Source organism: Drosophila willistoni (genome assembly GCF_018902025.1).
Source record: "Drosophila willistoni isolate 14030-0811.24 chromosome 2R unlocalized genomic scaffold, UCI_dwil_1.1 Seg167, whole genome shotgun sequence".
In the NCBI taxonomy this organism is placed as follows: domain Eukaryota; kingdom Metazoa; phylum Arthropoda; class Insecta; order Diptera; family Drosophilidae; genus Drosophila; species Drosophila willistoni.
Genome location: NW_025814050.1, coordinates 4,539,383 through 4,552,848, shown reverse-complemented (window position 1 = coordinate 4,552,848; position 13,466 = coordinate 4,539,383). Strand labels below are relative to the sequence as shown.

Sequence of the window (13,466 nt, the reverse complement as noted above, 5' to 3'; positions counted from 1 at the left end):
ATCCGCATTTGTAAAAGAAATTTGATTCCAAATTCAAAAGTGTAACATAAAACTAATTGCGGAAATGAATTGTCAGGGAGTGGTTAAGATCAGTGTCATTTAAAGCCAATTCTGTCAATTCATGGGGGAGGTAGAGGACAACTTGATGAGTAATTATTATTATGCCAGGAACAACACAATAAGTGTCTTTTGCGGAATTGATAAGCGATTGATAACTAATTTATGTTTTCAAGACATAGAGAACAGTGATTGGGTTTTTATTTTATACTTTTATGATGATCATAAACATTCGTATGTAAATAAGTTGTATTCCAAACATATTGGTTATATAAATGTGGTAAAATATGCCAATAATAAAGCAAACAGACTTTGAAAAATAAGTACATTCAACTGGTTAAATATAAAAGTAAGTTATTGTGTAAAACGCATCATCATAATGCTGTGGCAAGTATGATTGATGTGGTTAAAGGTGGTAAGTAAGATTGTTAGAGAGGTAGGTGTGGTATGGGTGGATTTAGTCATTAATAAGTAATCTTCTTGTGCAGTATTTATGCACTTTTGAATTGCATCGATTCGATATCAAATTAAATTAGCAGGATCAATCGATTAAGTTGCGCAAATCGATAATTAATCGGTTGCGTTCAGCTGTTCCACTTCGATACAGAAAACAGCTGTCGTTGTCTGATAAGAACAAAACGGATAACTAAAATTTAAGAGGAACAACTATGGAAAAGGCGGAAAAGTTGCCTACCAGCAGTGTAAGATAAGCTCACATAGATATTAAAAACTGCCACTAATACATACTAATTCTTGCTTATTTAGGACTCTGGTGCTGAGAGCGCCGAAGAGGAGGAGGAGGTGGAACCCAAATTCAAGTATCAACGGATAGCCAATGATCTAAAGACTATACTAAACACAGATGTCGTGACATGCAGTTCTGTGCATTCCAAGGTAAGTGATCATTATAATTGATATACACCATTGGTTCAATGCCCGATCTCCCCAAAGTTTCTTATTTTTGGAACCTTCCGAGGCTGCGTCTACTTGTTGGATCACCAAGGCAACTCGGTTAAATCGAATTTAAGCAGTAGCGAACGACACACACATACTGTGGCAGTTAATCACATCGATGTGGACCCAAAGGGCGAATACGTTGCTACATGCTCCGATGATGGCAAAGTGAGTCACTTGTCGACTGTGCAAATAAAAGGTTTCCTTTTCATATCTGGCAAATTACTCAACATTGCAGGTTAACATCACAGGCCTCTTCAGTTGCGAGAACAATCAGAGCTTAAGCTTGGGCAAATTTATAAAATCCGTTGCTCTGGACCCCGATCCCAAAACACGTGTTAGAAGATTTATAGTGGGTAAGTGGGTGGCTCTAACTGAAGTCACATTATTGTTGTGCACTTATACTACTATCTTTATTTCAATGAATAGGTGACGACAAACTCACTCTATATGAACGCAATCTTCTCAAGAAACTCAAACCCACAGAACTGTGTTCAGTGGAGGGCAACGTTTTGTCCATCTGCTGGCAGGGTAACTTTGTGGCTTGGGCCAGCCATTTGGGTGTGCGTGTCTACGATCTAAGTGAAAAGTGTTCCCTGGGACTGATGAAATGGGAGTTGCCGCCACAGGCTCGCTTGGAAAACTTTCGATGTCATTTACGTTGGTCGAATGCGAATACTTTGCTCATTGGTTGGGTGGATACCATAAGAATTTGTGTAATACGCAAACGAAATGCGATTGAAGCTTCCTCCAGTAATCTGCCTGGCTATGTCGTTGATCCGGGTAAGAAAATTACCTTGGCCTATATCTATTTCCATCTTTTGGAGGTGTAATTTGGTATAGAAAACTTTAAGTTAAAGCTTTTTAAGGTGACTTCAGTAAGCGAAACCCAAATCTTTAATATGATTTAACGTCATTAGATTCATGAAGCAGTCCCCCGTATCATGAATGCAAAAAGTAGCTATATTCCTATTTCAATTACATGTCTTTAGTTGTTTAAATTTATTTGTTTATTTTCTTGTTGCAGTCTCAACTTTTCAAACTACATTCTACATTTGTGGCCTGGCTCCACTGGCCTCAAGCCAATTGGTGGTGCTGGGCTATCGGAAGCAGCGCAGTGCCACCTACAAGGCCCTTCGTCCAGTGCTCTGCGTCATTGAATATAAAATGAACAGTAGCGAGGAAATCTGCACGGATAGCTTAACATTACGGGGCTTTGAGGAGTACACAGTTAATGATTATAGCCTCGGCTGTTTGATCGAAGAGAATCGTTATTATATCGTCGCTCCCAAGGATATCGTAGTGGCTAGTCTCATTGAGACGGACGACCGTGTTGAATGGCTGATTAAACACAGGTAAGTGGCAACTCTACTTAAGATCTAGATTCTTTGGTTCGAATTGGTTATAAATTAATGGTAAAATTATTTTGAAGTTCGTCTATAATTATCCTATTTACATTTCGGTGTGGATAACCGTTTAAACCACCAAACTATCGCAGCATTTATCAGATGTGCGGGTCCAATCGTAGTAGTATTCCAACAAACGATTTGCTCCCATTACATTTTTCTCAGGCGCACAAAGATTCCCCCCGTAGAGATCTCTCATCATTTGAGGAGTTCTTTTGTGCAAGACCAAATGATACGATTGGCACTTACGGGCCATGTAGGCCGTATCAAAACGAGGATCATGCCAGCGATAAACATTGCGCAGTGGAGCCAACCAGGTGCCCATGGACACATCTTCCGATGTATAATGAGACAGCAGATGGGAGTTATTCACCACATGCTCGCAAAGTTTACGAGACAATACGTATCCGCCACCCAGGGCATAGGTTATATAGTTCTTGCCCAAAACATAGTTGGGCTCTTTCCACTGGCCTTTGGTCTTTATGTTGGCGCGACCATTAAAGTAGCCCCAATACAATTGAGGTAGTGGCTCGCTGCCATAGTCCATGGTCTTGCGCAATAGCTTTCGATCGTAGGAGACCAGTTCGTTAAGCAAGTGGTCCAACTTGACGTAGGTATCGTCGTCCACTTTAATTAGATATGAGAAATCATATTGTTGGATCACTCCTTCAATCGCCTGGAGTAGTTTCCCTGTTAGGTTTCGATAGCTTTCATGTAAATGCGGCAGCAGAAGTAGATCCTTATGTTGCTTTTGCTCACTCTGGATCTGATCTCTCAGATTGCTGGGCATTTGTTGTGTGCCAATGGCGAACAAATGCTTCACAATAATCTTCCTTTGTGTTACCGGCGGAGGGTGCTGCAAGAGTTTCTCCTGCCAGTTGATAAACTCGCGCAGACGCGTTGCCTGCTGAGTCACCATTTCCATTTGCAAGTGGCCACCACGTTGGTCATATGCCGGCATATAGACCTGTTCCTCGGGGTAATAGGGAAGCTGCAACGGCTGACCCAGGCGCAGCCAAGTCTCTCGCATGGCATCGCGATGTTCTACATTGCTGGGAGCACTTAGTATGAGTACGACAAGAAATATATCTGGATGTGGCTCCAATTTACTCCCACTTCTATTAGCCGGGCACTTGTCCACGGAATTCAGGATTTTCGTTATAAAACTCCCAAAGAAAAAGGCGGTAATGGCAGTAAAGAGTGTCACTAAATTGTTTTGACGCCGCATTTTTGTAGTTGATCTTGGCCAAATATTATTGTTGGGCTTAAATAACAAATTGAATAATTGGAGTGGACTCCATTCAGTGGAAGAAAAACAATAATAACACCAGAAAAAAACTCAACGATACTGTATCGATAAGCGATGTATGTACATAAAGTACTCGATACCTTACGATAGCAGTAACGCAACGGTTTTAGCCAAATTTCAAATATTTTTTTATTTCTTTATCATTGTAGTAAATTTGAAGAGGCCATGGATCTGATATCCACACATGGCGGCAGTTTACCAGTGCTCACAGTGGCCAGGTTGGTGAATTAAAAAGTAACAAACCTCTGAAGGAAGTTAAGCTATTTAAAAATTTCGACATTTTCAGATTATACATCAACCATTTGTTAACGCTGAAACAGTATGAAGATGCTGCAAAGCTTTGCCTACGCATGTTGGGCAACAACAAGTCATTATGGGAGGAGGAGGTCTTTAAGTTTGTGAAATGCCAGCAGTTGCGCTCTGTGAGCGCCTACTTACCCACCTCGGATGAGTGTAAACTTGGTTCCCATGTCTATGAGATGGTTCTCTATGAATTTCTCAAATTCGATGTCAATGGATTTCTTAATTTGATTAAGGAATGGCCACCCCAGTTGTACGATGGTCTGGCCGTCATTAATGCCATTCACGACAATTTTCGTAAGGAGAATGCAACTCAATTGCTTGAGTCCTTGGCTTTGTTATATTCCTATCAAGGAAACTACGAAAACGCTTTACGCATGTATTTAAAGTGAGTAAAAATTGTGTATGACATTATACCCGAATTTCAATTTCTTTTGTTTTTTTGAACAGATTACAGAATAAAGATGTGTTTGAGCTCATAAGACGTTATGAACTCTACGATGTCATTTCCAAATTAATCATTCCATTGATACAACTGGATCGCGATCGTGCCTTTAAAATATTGTTGGATAAGAATAAAATAAAACCGGAAGTAGTTGTCCATCAATTGGAACAGAATCAGGAGTATCTCTTTTGGGTAAGTAAACATTTGTTTTGTGATAATTGATGATTAAATTGCCTCGTTCTATGTTGATTAGTACTTGGACGCGTTGGAGAGAGTGGACAGCCGTAATGTGTTCCAACATAAATTGGTTGTCTTATATGCCAAGTACGATAGAGCGAAGTTGCTGCCCTTTTTGCGCCGATCTAAGGAATATGTTATACAGGATGCCCTGGCCATATGCAAACGGGAAGGATTCTATCCAGAAATGGTTTACCTACTGGGCTGCATGGGTGGCGTAGAGGCAGTGGAAGCGCTCAATATTATTATGCACAGTGTAAGCGAGGCACTAGCCCAATAATAATCACCTTGATTTAATTCGTTTTCTATACACTTTAGATAAAAGACATCGAAATGGCAATTGAGTTCTGCAAAGAGCATAATGACAATGATCTATGGACTGTTCTAATTGAAGAGTCTACCAAACAGCCGGAAATAGTTACCAAAGTGCTGGACGGCATCGTGGGTTAGTATTGGTTAAAATAATTATTTTTAATGTGTGTTTTCAATTGCCCTTGAATTACATTTGGTAACAGACTATGTAAACCCTGAACTGGTGGTTAGCAAAATCAAACTCGGCCAGACCATACCACACCTGCGACAATCGATCATTAAAATGCTTTGGCACTACAACATTCAGGAAGAAATTCTCACGAATTCTCATCAGATACAACTGACTGACTATTTTGCTACCCATTCGGAAGTGGTGACCCTGCAGCGGCGTGGTCAGCAAGTATCCTACGATTTGTCTTGCCCTCAGTGTCATAAATCTGTTGTGATTAAGGACACTGTTCCGCGGAATGCATTAATTGCATTTAAATGTGGTCACATCTATCATGAAATTTGTGTGCCGGGACGCCTCATTAACGAACACCACTGTGAATTGTGTAAACTACGGAATACCGATATTGACAGGCCAGAATAATTAACCTACTCATTTTTCGAGTGTGAAAGGCTGACAATTGGATGTCGTATGCGAGATTGTTTCAACTAACGCATCGCACCCAGTACCCAGAGGACATAAGGGTAGCTCTTTGTTGCTCACGGGACTGTCTGAAAGATTAACCTTTTTTATTTCCTATTCTTAACCTTAAGCTTGTATGTATGTTGCGTCTATTTATTTATTGATTAAAACAGATATTGCTTTAACAAATGTATTTTGCATAGTATATTTTCTATTATCGGGCATAAAATGATCTTGAACGAAAAATATAAAACCTGATGGGGTGCCTATCAATATTTTTCTTGGGGTTTATAAAGGTCAACTGCATTGATCGAAGACATTAATTTGGAAAGTTATAAAAACTATCAGATATCTTCGTTAAAGAAGACATCTGTTTCCCCCAAAAGACCTCTTCAAAATTTGAGTATCGAACGGAAATGATCCCAGAAGTAACGATAACATTACTGTTATCGAAAATACAAACACAACGTGCCATTTTGTTGTTTTCTGTTTTTTGTTTAATAGAAACTTACAAATTATGCAGGACATATTTGTTTTGTTATTTATTTTCTCTTCTTTTCACACCCAATACAAACAGAGCAGCATAATTCCCTTAAATGCAGACTTAGGCATCAGTCTCCGACTGAAGCTTGGCCACATAGGCGGCCTTGTGGGCTGCAATCTTGGTCTTGCGCTGCTCGTTTGTGAGTTTCTTAGCATTCCACCTCTTCTTCGTAACGCCAGCTGCCTTCTTGGCGGCGACCTTGTGGGTGGGGTCGTTACGAATGGCCTGGTGGGCTTTCTTGTAGATATCCTCAAGCTGTAAAGATTGGTTAAAGAGATAAACCAAATATTAGATTGGGATGCAATTAGAAAATACAAAAAAAAAGTAGGGAAAATCTAAAAGAACTGTGCAACCATAACAGAGAGTTTAAGCCATTGGACTAGGTATAAACTTCGAACACAAGTTACTCCCCAGAAAGGGATCAATGTGGTCCACTTTTGGCACTGCCAGCGTCGTGGGTTAAACAAAACGCAGCAGTAATTTTGAAAATGGACGTCCAGCGGGTTATAATAATAGAAATTACTCACATCATCAGCACGGATGCCCAACTTGATGTAGCGGCTGAACTGGCGCTTGAAGCTCTCCTCATCTTCCTCTTCCAGAGTGCGCATATAATCAGCCACATGTTGGCCAAAGATATGGGCACGGTGAACATCGGCATTGAAGCTCTTGCTCTCAGCGGAGTAGCCGGGGAAACGCTTCACCGAATGAGGGATGTTCAGACCGCCATCAACAGCGCCCTTCATGGCACCGAAAACACGGGCACCGGTGGTGGTGCGAGCCAGACCCACATCCAAGTAACAACGGAAGGCACCTGGTCCATCGTCCACAGGCTCAACGTTGAACTCCTCACCAGTCACCTCAGTGCATCCGGCATAGAGCGAGTCCAGACCCAACTTGTTGAGCACACGACGTGCCACCAGCAGACCAGTGCAGTAGGCAGCGGCGTAGTTGGTCAAACCGACCTAAACATAGAAAGAAAAAACAACATATTATTGAAAGCCGATCACAAACTCGTTCCAATTCCTTGCTTACCTGGACGCCATACTTGGGCAACTCATGGGAGTAGGCGGCGCACACAACACGATCACCCTCGATGCGGGCATATGCGATCTGTACAGTAATGTCCTTGTTGGACAAACGCACGATCAAACGGTACTTGGGCGTGTTGTACTTGTTCTTATCCTGGAAAGTCAAGCGCTTCCTGGCATAGTAATCGGTTTTACCCTCACGACGCCTACGGAATTTAACCTGGTAGCGCTTGAAGTACTGCTTGTTCTTGACTACTTTGACGAAACCCTGAAATCAAGAAAACAACATGTTAAAGTATACCCATTGATTGCAACGGCGTGCTCCATCCGCACCATCCAAGACCATGCGATATGAGAATTTGAGGTTAGGTCGGAGCAAAACCAATCACTTTCGCTCGATTTTTTGAAAAATATGTGATGGAATATATCAATCCATAACAAATTCACAGATTGCACTTTTATGCACTAGTTGCACGTACCATTTTGTGTTTTGCACTTTAAATTAATGCAAAAATTTCAGCAGCAACTTTGCCTCGACAACGTGTCAGACAAAGACCGAAGAAAAAAAGAGCCTATTTTTGTCGATTGTCATGCAAGTCAAATGTTATCGATTTTTATGGCATCGATAACGATATGAATCGAAAGCGATGCTGCAAAAATTATGTTAGGGGTACTCCAATCGTATGCACCTTTTTACAATAAATTGTTATTTTTATTATATTCTAGTTGCACAGCTCACACCGACTTCAAAATATTAAAAGCGGAGTGCCCTGGTGACGATTCTTTCAAATTATCCATCTTAAGAAATCTCTCTTACTATGGTTTTTTTACACGTCATGCAAATCAATTACCAAGTTTACTTATTGTCCCCCACATTGTAAATAAATGTTCAAAAAACAATTAAGTTCATAAAAATTTAAGAAATAATAAATAAGACTTTTAGAGATAATTTTGTATTATTATAATACATATATATTTTTTAAACGTTACTCATTTTTGATCACTAATATATAACGACCCCTTTACCTAAATATCGATATCGATACAGTACGCCAACAGCTAGCCACAGCCGGCAGACGCAGAAAAAAAGTATTTTTTTTGCCAATAATTTACGCGAAGGCTGTTGGAAGGCGCGCTTTAAATTTGTAATCAATTTATCTCTGTGTTGGTGGTGTAAGAGGGAGGCCTTTTCAATTTACAAAAATGTGCTGAGCTACGGTTCCAATTAACGTTAAAAGCAACTTCAGGCCCTCTCTGTAATATATTTTTTTATCAGCGGAGCGATTCCACTCCACTTCACTTCACCACAGCCCTGCAGCTCTTTTAGATTACATACATATTTAAGAGATATAATAGAGCTTTGAATTTCTAGTGGAACGCACGTGCGACAATCCTCAACAAAAACCAAAAAGAGAAAATGAAGGAATTAATAAGAAAATTACTTAATCACAAATACCTGACGCGGGCACAAATTGATGGGTTCGATAAGTACAAGGTGGGAGTGAAAAGAGAGGATAATGGGAGGCTATGACCATAACTAACCCCCTTTGCCTTGATGGTTTATATATTTTCAGTATAGCGCCATAGACACATCGCCGCTTAGCCAATATGTAATGCATCCATTCTGGAATTGGCTTGTCGAGGTGGGTGCATCATAAAAATCAATAATAATAATTAAATGAATCACTTATGCCATCGGTCTTTTCCCCTTGCAGTTCTTCCCTCGCTGGTTCGCGCCAAATCTAATGACATTCTTGGGCTTCCTCTTCAGTGCCATGAATCTTGTGCTACTCTCGTATTATGATTGGAATTTTGACGCCAGCTCTGGAGCGGAGGACACCACTCCGATACCATCATGGGTCTGGTTAGCCACCGGCCTCAATATATTCATTGCCTACACCCTGGACGGCATTGATGGGAAGCAAGCACGTCGCATTGGACTCTCCGGACCGCTGGGAGAACTCTTCGATCATGGCCTAGACTCGTACACAGCTATGCTGATACCCACATGCCTTTATAGTATATTCGGTCGAAGCAAGGTGTATTCCGTGCGACCGATGCGAATGTACTACGTCTGCCTTACAGTCTATTTCAATTTCTTTGTATCCCACTGGGAGAAATACAATACCGGAGTTTTGTATCTGCCATGGGGATACGATCTCAGCATGTGGGGCAGCACAGCTATGTACTTGATCACTTGGTTTATGGGTTTTGAGCGTTGGAAATTCGAGATACCCTTGGGATCATACGGCACATTGCCATTGGGTAACGTCATGGAGGCGGTCCTGCATATCAGTGCCATGGCAAATTTACCCTTGGTCATCATCAATGTTTACAAGTGAGTTTACCATTCGCCTTCCATTGAACTGAGCACCCAATTGTTTGCCTTCCTGATAACATAAACATTGTCTTTGTATATTTAGCGAATATATATCGAGGCTAATTATCACCCCACAAATGTTTAAAGGCCAATCAGAGTGCTAAAAACCAGAAACTGTATCATAAATGTGTGTTCACTATCTTGACAGTAACTTGGTTATATTGCTCTAAAGATTTAATGCTAATATAGTTCTTGAGCTGCTTCTCTAATTGCTGATTAACAATTTTGCTTTCATTCCATTTTCAGCTCATATGCGAAACGCACAGGACGCTTGCTGTCTCCAATGGAGGCCATACGTCCCATGTGGCCATTCCTCACATATTTTGTCCTGCTCCTGGTCTGGCCGTATCTGTCACCCAATGATATAATGGAAACCGATCCCAGGGCAATATTCATGCTAAGTGGCACTGTCTTCTCCAATGTTAGCGTAAGTATTTCTTATCACACGATGTCGAATGATTGCAAATGAGTCAGTTAGATAAGAAGCTGGCAAACAAGTCGACACCTAGTTTTGTTGTTTGTTGTAGGAATTGTTTGTGCTTTTGCGGTCTCCGAGTTAAGTGCCATAGTAATTTGTTTTTAATATGAACACACACGAGTTGTGACTTGACCCCACAACGACATACGACACACGACACACAACTCATCTAAACTCATACCAGCAAGTAATAAAACAGACACGCGTACACAAACAAACGAAATTCGTTACACCATGCCTCCATATTGCTGCGGCGGACGGCTCTGTGCCGAGGACGTGACCCGTGAACGACGACGGATGATGCAAGAGCAAGGATATGACACAGCAGATGAATCGCTCACAGTTCCTGGTGACTATGTGCGTCCATTGAGCTTGAAGTTCTATGCTCGCCATGACTGGCCCTACTTTAATTGCACTGATGACGAAATACAGAAAATGCGGGCTCAGCATGATCCGGAATCCTTGAAGTTGTCCGCCAAACTGTCTCCCACTGTCGCTGAGAAGGGCACTGCCAAGGAGCCAACCAGATTTGTTGTTAAGCGTGCCACAGCTGTGCCGATAACCGAGAATCAAATCTATGGATGGTATGAGGATCGAGCCCATCGCTACTTGAAAAGGGATCGTGGCGTGTTCGTATTTCCGCGCGAGGCTGATCCCATGATCCAACAAATTCTCACCGATCGCATGCAGAATGGTGGATTGTCGCGTTAGGCAGAAGTCTCCACCCAGTAGGCCCATAGTAAATTTATGTTGATCGCAATTCATTTTAATTTGAAAGCAAGCTAAAATTTTCAACAAAATTATGGAACAACAAATGGAAATAAAACAAACAACAATCTACTATAAAGCGTTACCTTTCTCCCAATTGAAAATTACACAAATAAGGCAACAGAAAAATATTTTAATTAATTTATTAACCTCCCTTTTGCAGTGTCGTTTAATTGTTGCCCAAATGTCTGTTACCCGATGCGAGGCCTGGCATTGGCAAACATCCATGTACATTGCCTCGCTGCTGCTTAGTCTGTGGATGCCTTTGCTGGAGAGGCCTTTACTCTACATGCTGCTAATTGTGACGACCCTCACCCACTGGCATTACGGGGCCAGCGTTGTGAATCAGATGTGTGAGCACTTTAATCGTGTATGCTTCACCGTGCACAAACGCATCCCGGATGCTGAAATGGAAAGACGGAAGTCGGAGCTCAAACAGGAGCTTCCTGAGCAGCAGCCACTCAAGCAGGAGTAGGCTCTTCCGGGAGCGCAGCTGCTTTCAACGTTTGCTTCTATTTTGTATCAGTCAGAAAAGGGTTTTATTATTTTGTTGCGCAGGAGGCTGATTAGTTAATTCGATATATTTGTGAGATTATATGTAATTTTGTTCTATGTGAGTTCGCATTATCGTCCCCTCTTTGTGTGTCCTTTTTTGCTTTGAAATCAATGTTCTTGTTGCTGGAATTCCAGAACGGACTTTAATTAGCTACAACACCAAAATTGTTTATACTTAAACATAACACCACGAAACATTATTCCATTTTAACCATGACAAGTTATCGAAAGACCATGATGGCGAAATGATATTAGACCATGACCTCTAACAAAGTCGGCTAGTTATCTAGAAATGTTAACAAATGACTAAACAAAGTTAATATCAATGCAAACAACAGTCCTATATATATGTATGTACGTATACCTTAATAACCAATCTACCTAAAATCCTTAAGAGAAAGACAAAAACGCAATTCTGAACAGACTAGTGAATAATTTTAATTTATTTTCGCTTTACATTTAAGACTTGATGCTAGCCCAAAGGAAATATCCAATCACTTCCTTTGCCCTATAAATTATATTTAAAGTTTTCAGATTTTTAGTCCTTAATTCTAGACATTATCGAATAATTATAATTGTGCTATGCTTAATTTATTTTGTATTGTATTAAAACAAACGATGGCCACACATTTTACTACAATTAATTAATTAATTAATTAATGACCGCAAAGACCTCTAATAATTTAAAAATTATAAACTACTTATACACACACAGCACGCTTAATAAAATATTATGTAAAACAAAACAAGGAATGAAACTTAGAAAATGTCGCCTATCCCCCCCCGTCCACCCAACCAACCAACCAACCCCGCGCCCCTATCTACAAACATTCATACATCTCATTCTCTCTCTACCCTTGTGTAAGTGACAAGACAATTATAAAAAATAAACTTTATTTCAAAACAACACTTTTGACATTGTTTTGAATCAGATTGGGCAATGATAAATGTCTGGTTGGCTAAGCATTTAAGCCACTAAGCGGCTATATCTAGATGTCATATCTCGGAGAGTAGGTAATGCAGTTTGAAACAACAACAAAGCGATGCGGGTCATGCGAAAAGAATTTGAACGACAACAAAGTCTGAAATATTTTGTTTTCATATTGAAAGTAATTTGAATCCCAACGAGGTTACGGTGCTTTGAATGATCTGCCATAAGCATTTAGGCCAGAGCGGGGTCTGTACCTGACCAACCAAAATATAAGTTTCCGGGGATACTATCTACTGAAGATTGTTAGGACATAAATGAAAATCGGTCAAAAACTGTGAATTATAGAATTTATTAAATATAAATGTTTAGTCAATTTGTCTTTTTTCAGACTTTAAACCGATTTCTAAACGACTTCACAGCTAAATTACTTGTATAAAAAAATCAATTAATTTCGACCCAATTTTAATAAAAATCACATTCTTTTTTGTCAATATTTTCAAATTTTTTTGATATATATTCAAACTGAAAGAAATCATTCTAACTTGAAAATATCAAAAAATCGATTAAATTAGAGCTTCACGGGATTTAGGTTGGAATACTTTTCTGTTCTCTGGCATAATTTATCTCCTTTAAGAAGATAAAATGTGCATTAGTGTGACTAACCATTAAAATTTAATTTAAAAGTTCTTACTAAAAATTGATTAAAATTAGGCAAAGTCATGCATTCGCCAAGTAAAAGGTGTTTGAGAATTGTTCAAAATTTTTCAAATCGAATTATTGTCAATTTACATATTTTGCTCAGGGTGAATTTTGATAAATAAATGAATAATGAATCAATCTTTCAGTGATCAAAAATTAAACCTAAACCTGCTAATGATAAACCTGCTTTATGGTAAATCGAGAACTAATCTCGGGCCTAGTCATGCCAAGTGCTCTCTAAATAGAATACTATTCATATAAAAGGATGTTCCTTTGCGTGATTTTCGAACTAGGATACATGCAAATAAATCCATAGGCTTTTCAGAAAAATAAAGGATAATTATAGATAAACATAAAAGACAATAAAACTTTTTTTATGTTTTTTTAATTAATTAGTTAGTTTTATTAACTAGTTCCTTTGGAAATATA

The 13,466-nt window shown here is 39.7% G+C and overlaps 5 protein-coding genes across 5 annotated transcripts; 3 read left to right on the top strand and 2 right to left on the bottom strand.

Moving 5' to 3' along the window:
• The first annotated feature begins 677 nt into the window (after nucleotides 1-677).
• On the top strand, nucleotides 678-5,844 carry LOC6644410 (vacuolar protein sorting-associated protein 41 homolog). Its single transcript, XM_002066737.3, has 12 exons — nucleotides 678-758; nucleotides 823-951; nucleotides 1,009-1,179; nucleotides 1,250-1,367; nucleotides 1,441-1,794; nucleotides 2,039-2,366; nucleotides 3,876-3,944; nucleotides 4,013-4,414; nucleotides 4,477-4,663; nucleotides 4,725-4,964; nucleotides 5,027-5,153; nucleotides 5,224-5,844. Exons 1-12 carry the CDS (start codon nucleotides 726-728, stop codon nucleotides 5,610-5,612), a joined length of 2,547 nt encoding a protein of 848 aa, XP_002066773.1. The 5' UTR covers nucleotides 678-725; the 3' UTR covers nucleotides 5,613-5,844.
• On the bottom strand, nucleotides 1,999-3,736 carry LOC6644411 (beta-1,3-galactosyltransferase 6). Its single transcript, XM_002066738.4, has one exon. It carries the CDS (start codon nucleotides 3,643-3,645, stop codon nucleotides 2,488-2,490), a length of 1,158 nt encoding a protein of 385 aa, XP_002066774.1. The 5' UTR covers nucleotides 3,646-3,736; the 3' UTR covers nucleotides 1,999-2,487.
• A 281-nt stretch (nucleotides 5,845-6,125) lies between the features above and the next one.
• On the bottom strand, nucleotides 6,126-7,801 carry LOC6644033 (60S ribosomal protein L5). The gene is made up of 4 exons (XM_002066736.3): nucleotides 7,706-7,801; nucleotides 7,231-7,494; nucleotides 6,723-7,160; nucleotides 6,126-6,450 (listed from the first exon to the last, which is right to left on the bottom strand). The coding sequence occupies exons 1-4, from the start codon at nucleotides 7,706-7,708 to the stop codon at nucleotides 6,256-6,258; spliced, it is 900 nt and encodes a 299-aa protein (XP_002066772.1). The 5' UTR covers nucleotides 7,709-7,801; the 3' UTR covers nucleotides 6,126-6,255.
• Nucleotides 7,802-8,264: 463 nt separating this feature from the next.
• Nucleotides 8,265-12,316, top strand: LOC6644032 (ethanolaminephosphotransferase 1). Its single transcript, XM_002066735.4, has 5 exons — nucleotides 8,265-8,721; nucleotides 8,801-8,869; nucleotides 8,942-9,564; nucleotides 9,853-10,033; nucleotides 11,016-12,316. The coding sequence occupies exons 1-5, from the start codon at nucleotides 8,644-8,646 to the stop codon at nucleotides 11,325-11,327; spliced, it is 1,263 nt and encodes a 420-aa protein (XP_002066771.1). The 5' UTR covers nucleotides 8,265-8,643; the 3' UTR covers nucleotides 11,328-12,316.
• LOC26529228 lies at nucleotides 10,166-10,916 on the top strand. The gene has a single exon (XM_015178077.3). The coding sequence runs from the start codon at nucleotides 10,319-10,321 to the stop codon at nucleotides 10,793-10,795; it is 477 nt and encodes a 158-aa protein (XP_015033563.1). The 5' UTR covers nucleotides 10,166-10,318; the 3' UTR covers nucleotides 10,796-10,916.
• Nucleotides 12,317-13,466: the final 1,150 nt, after the last annotated feature.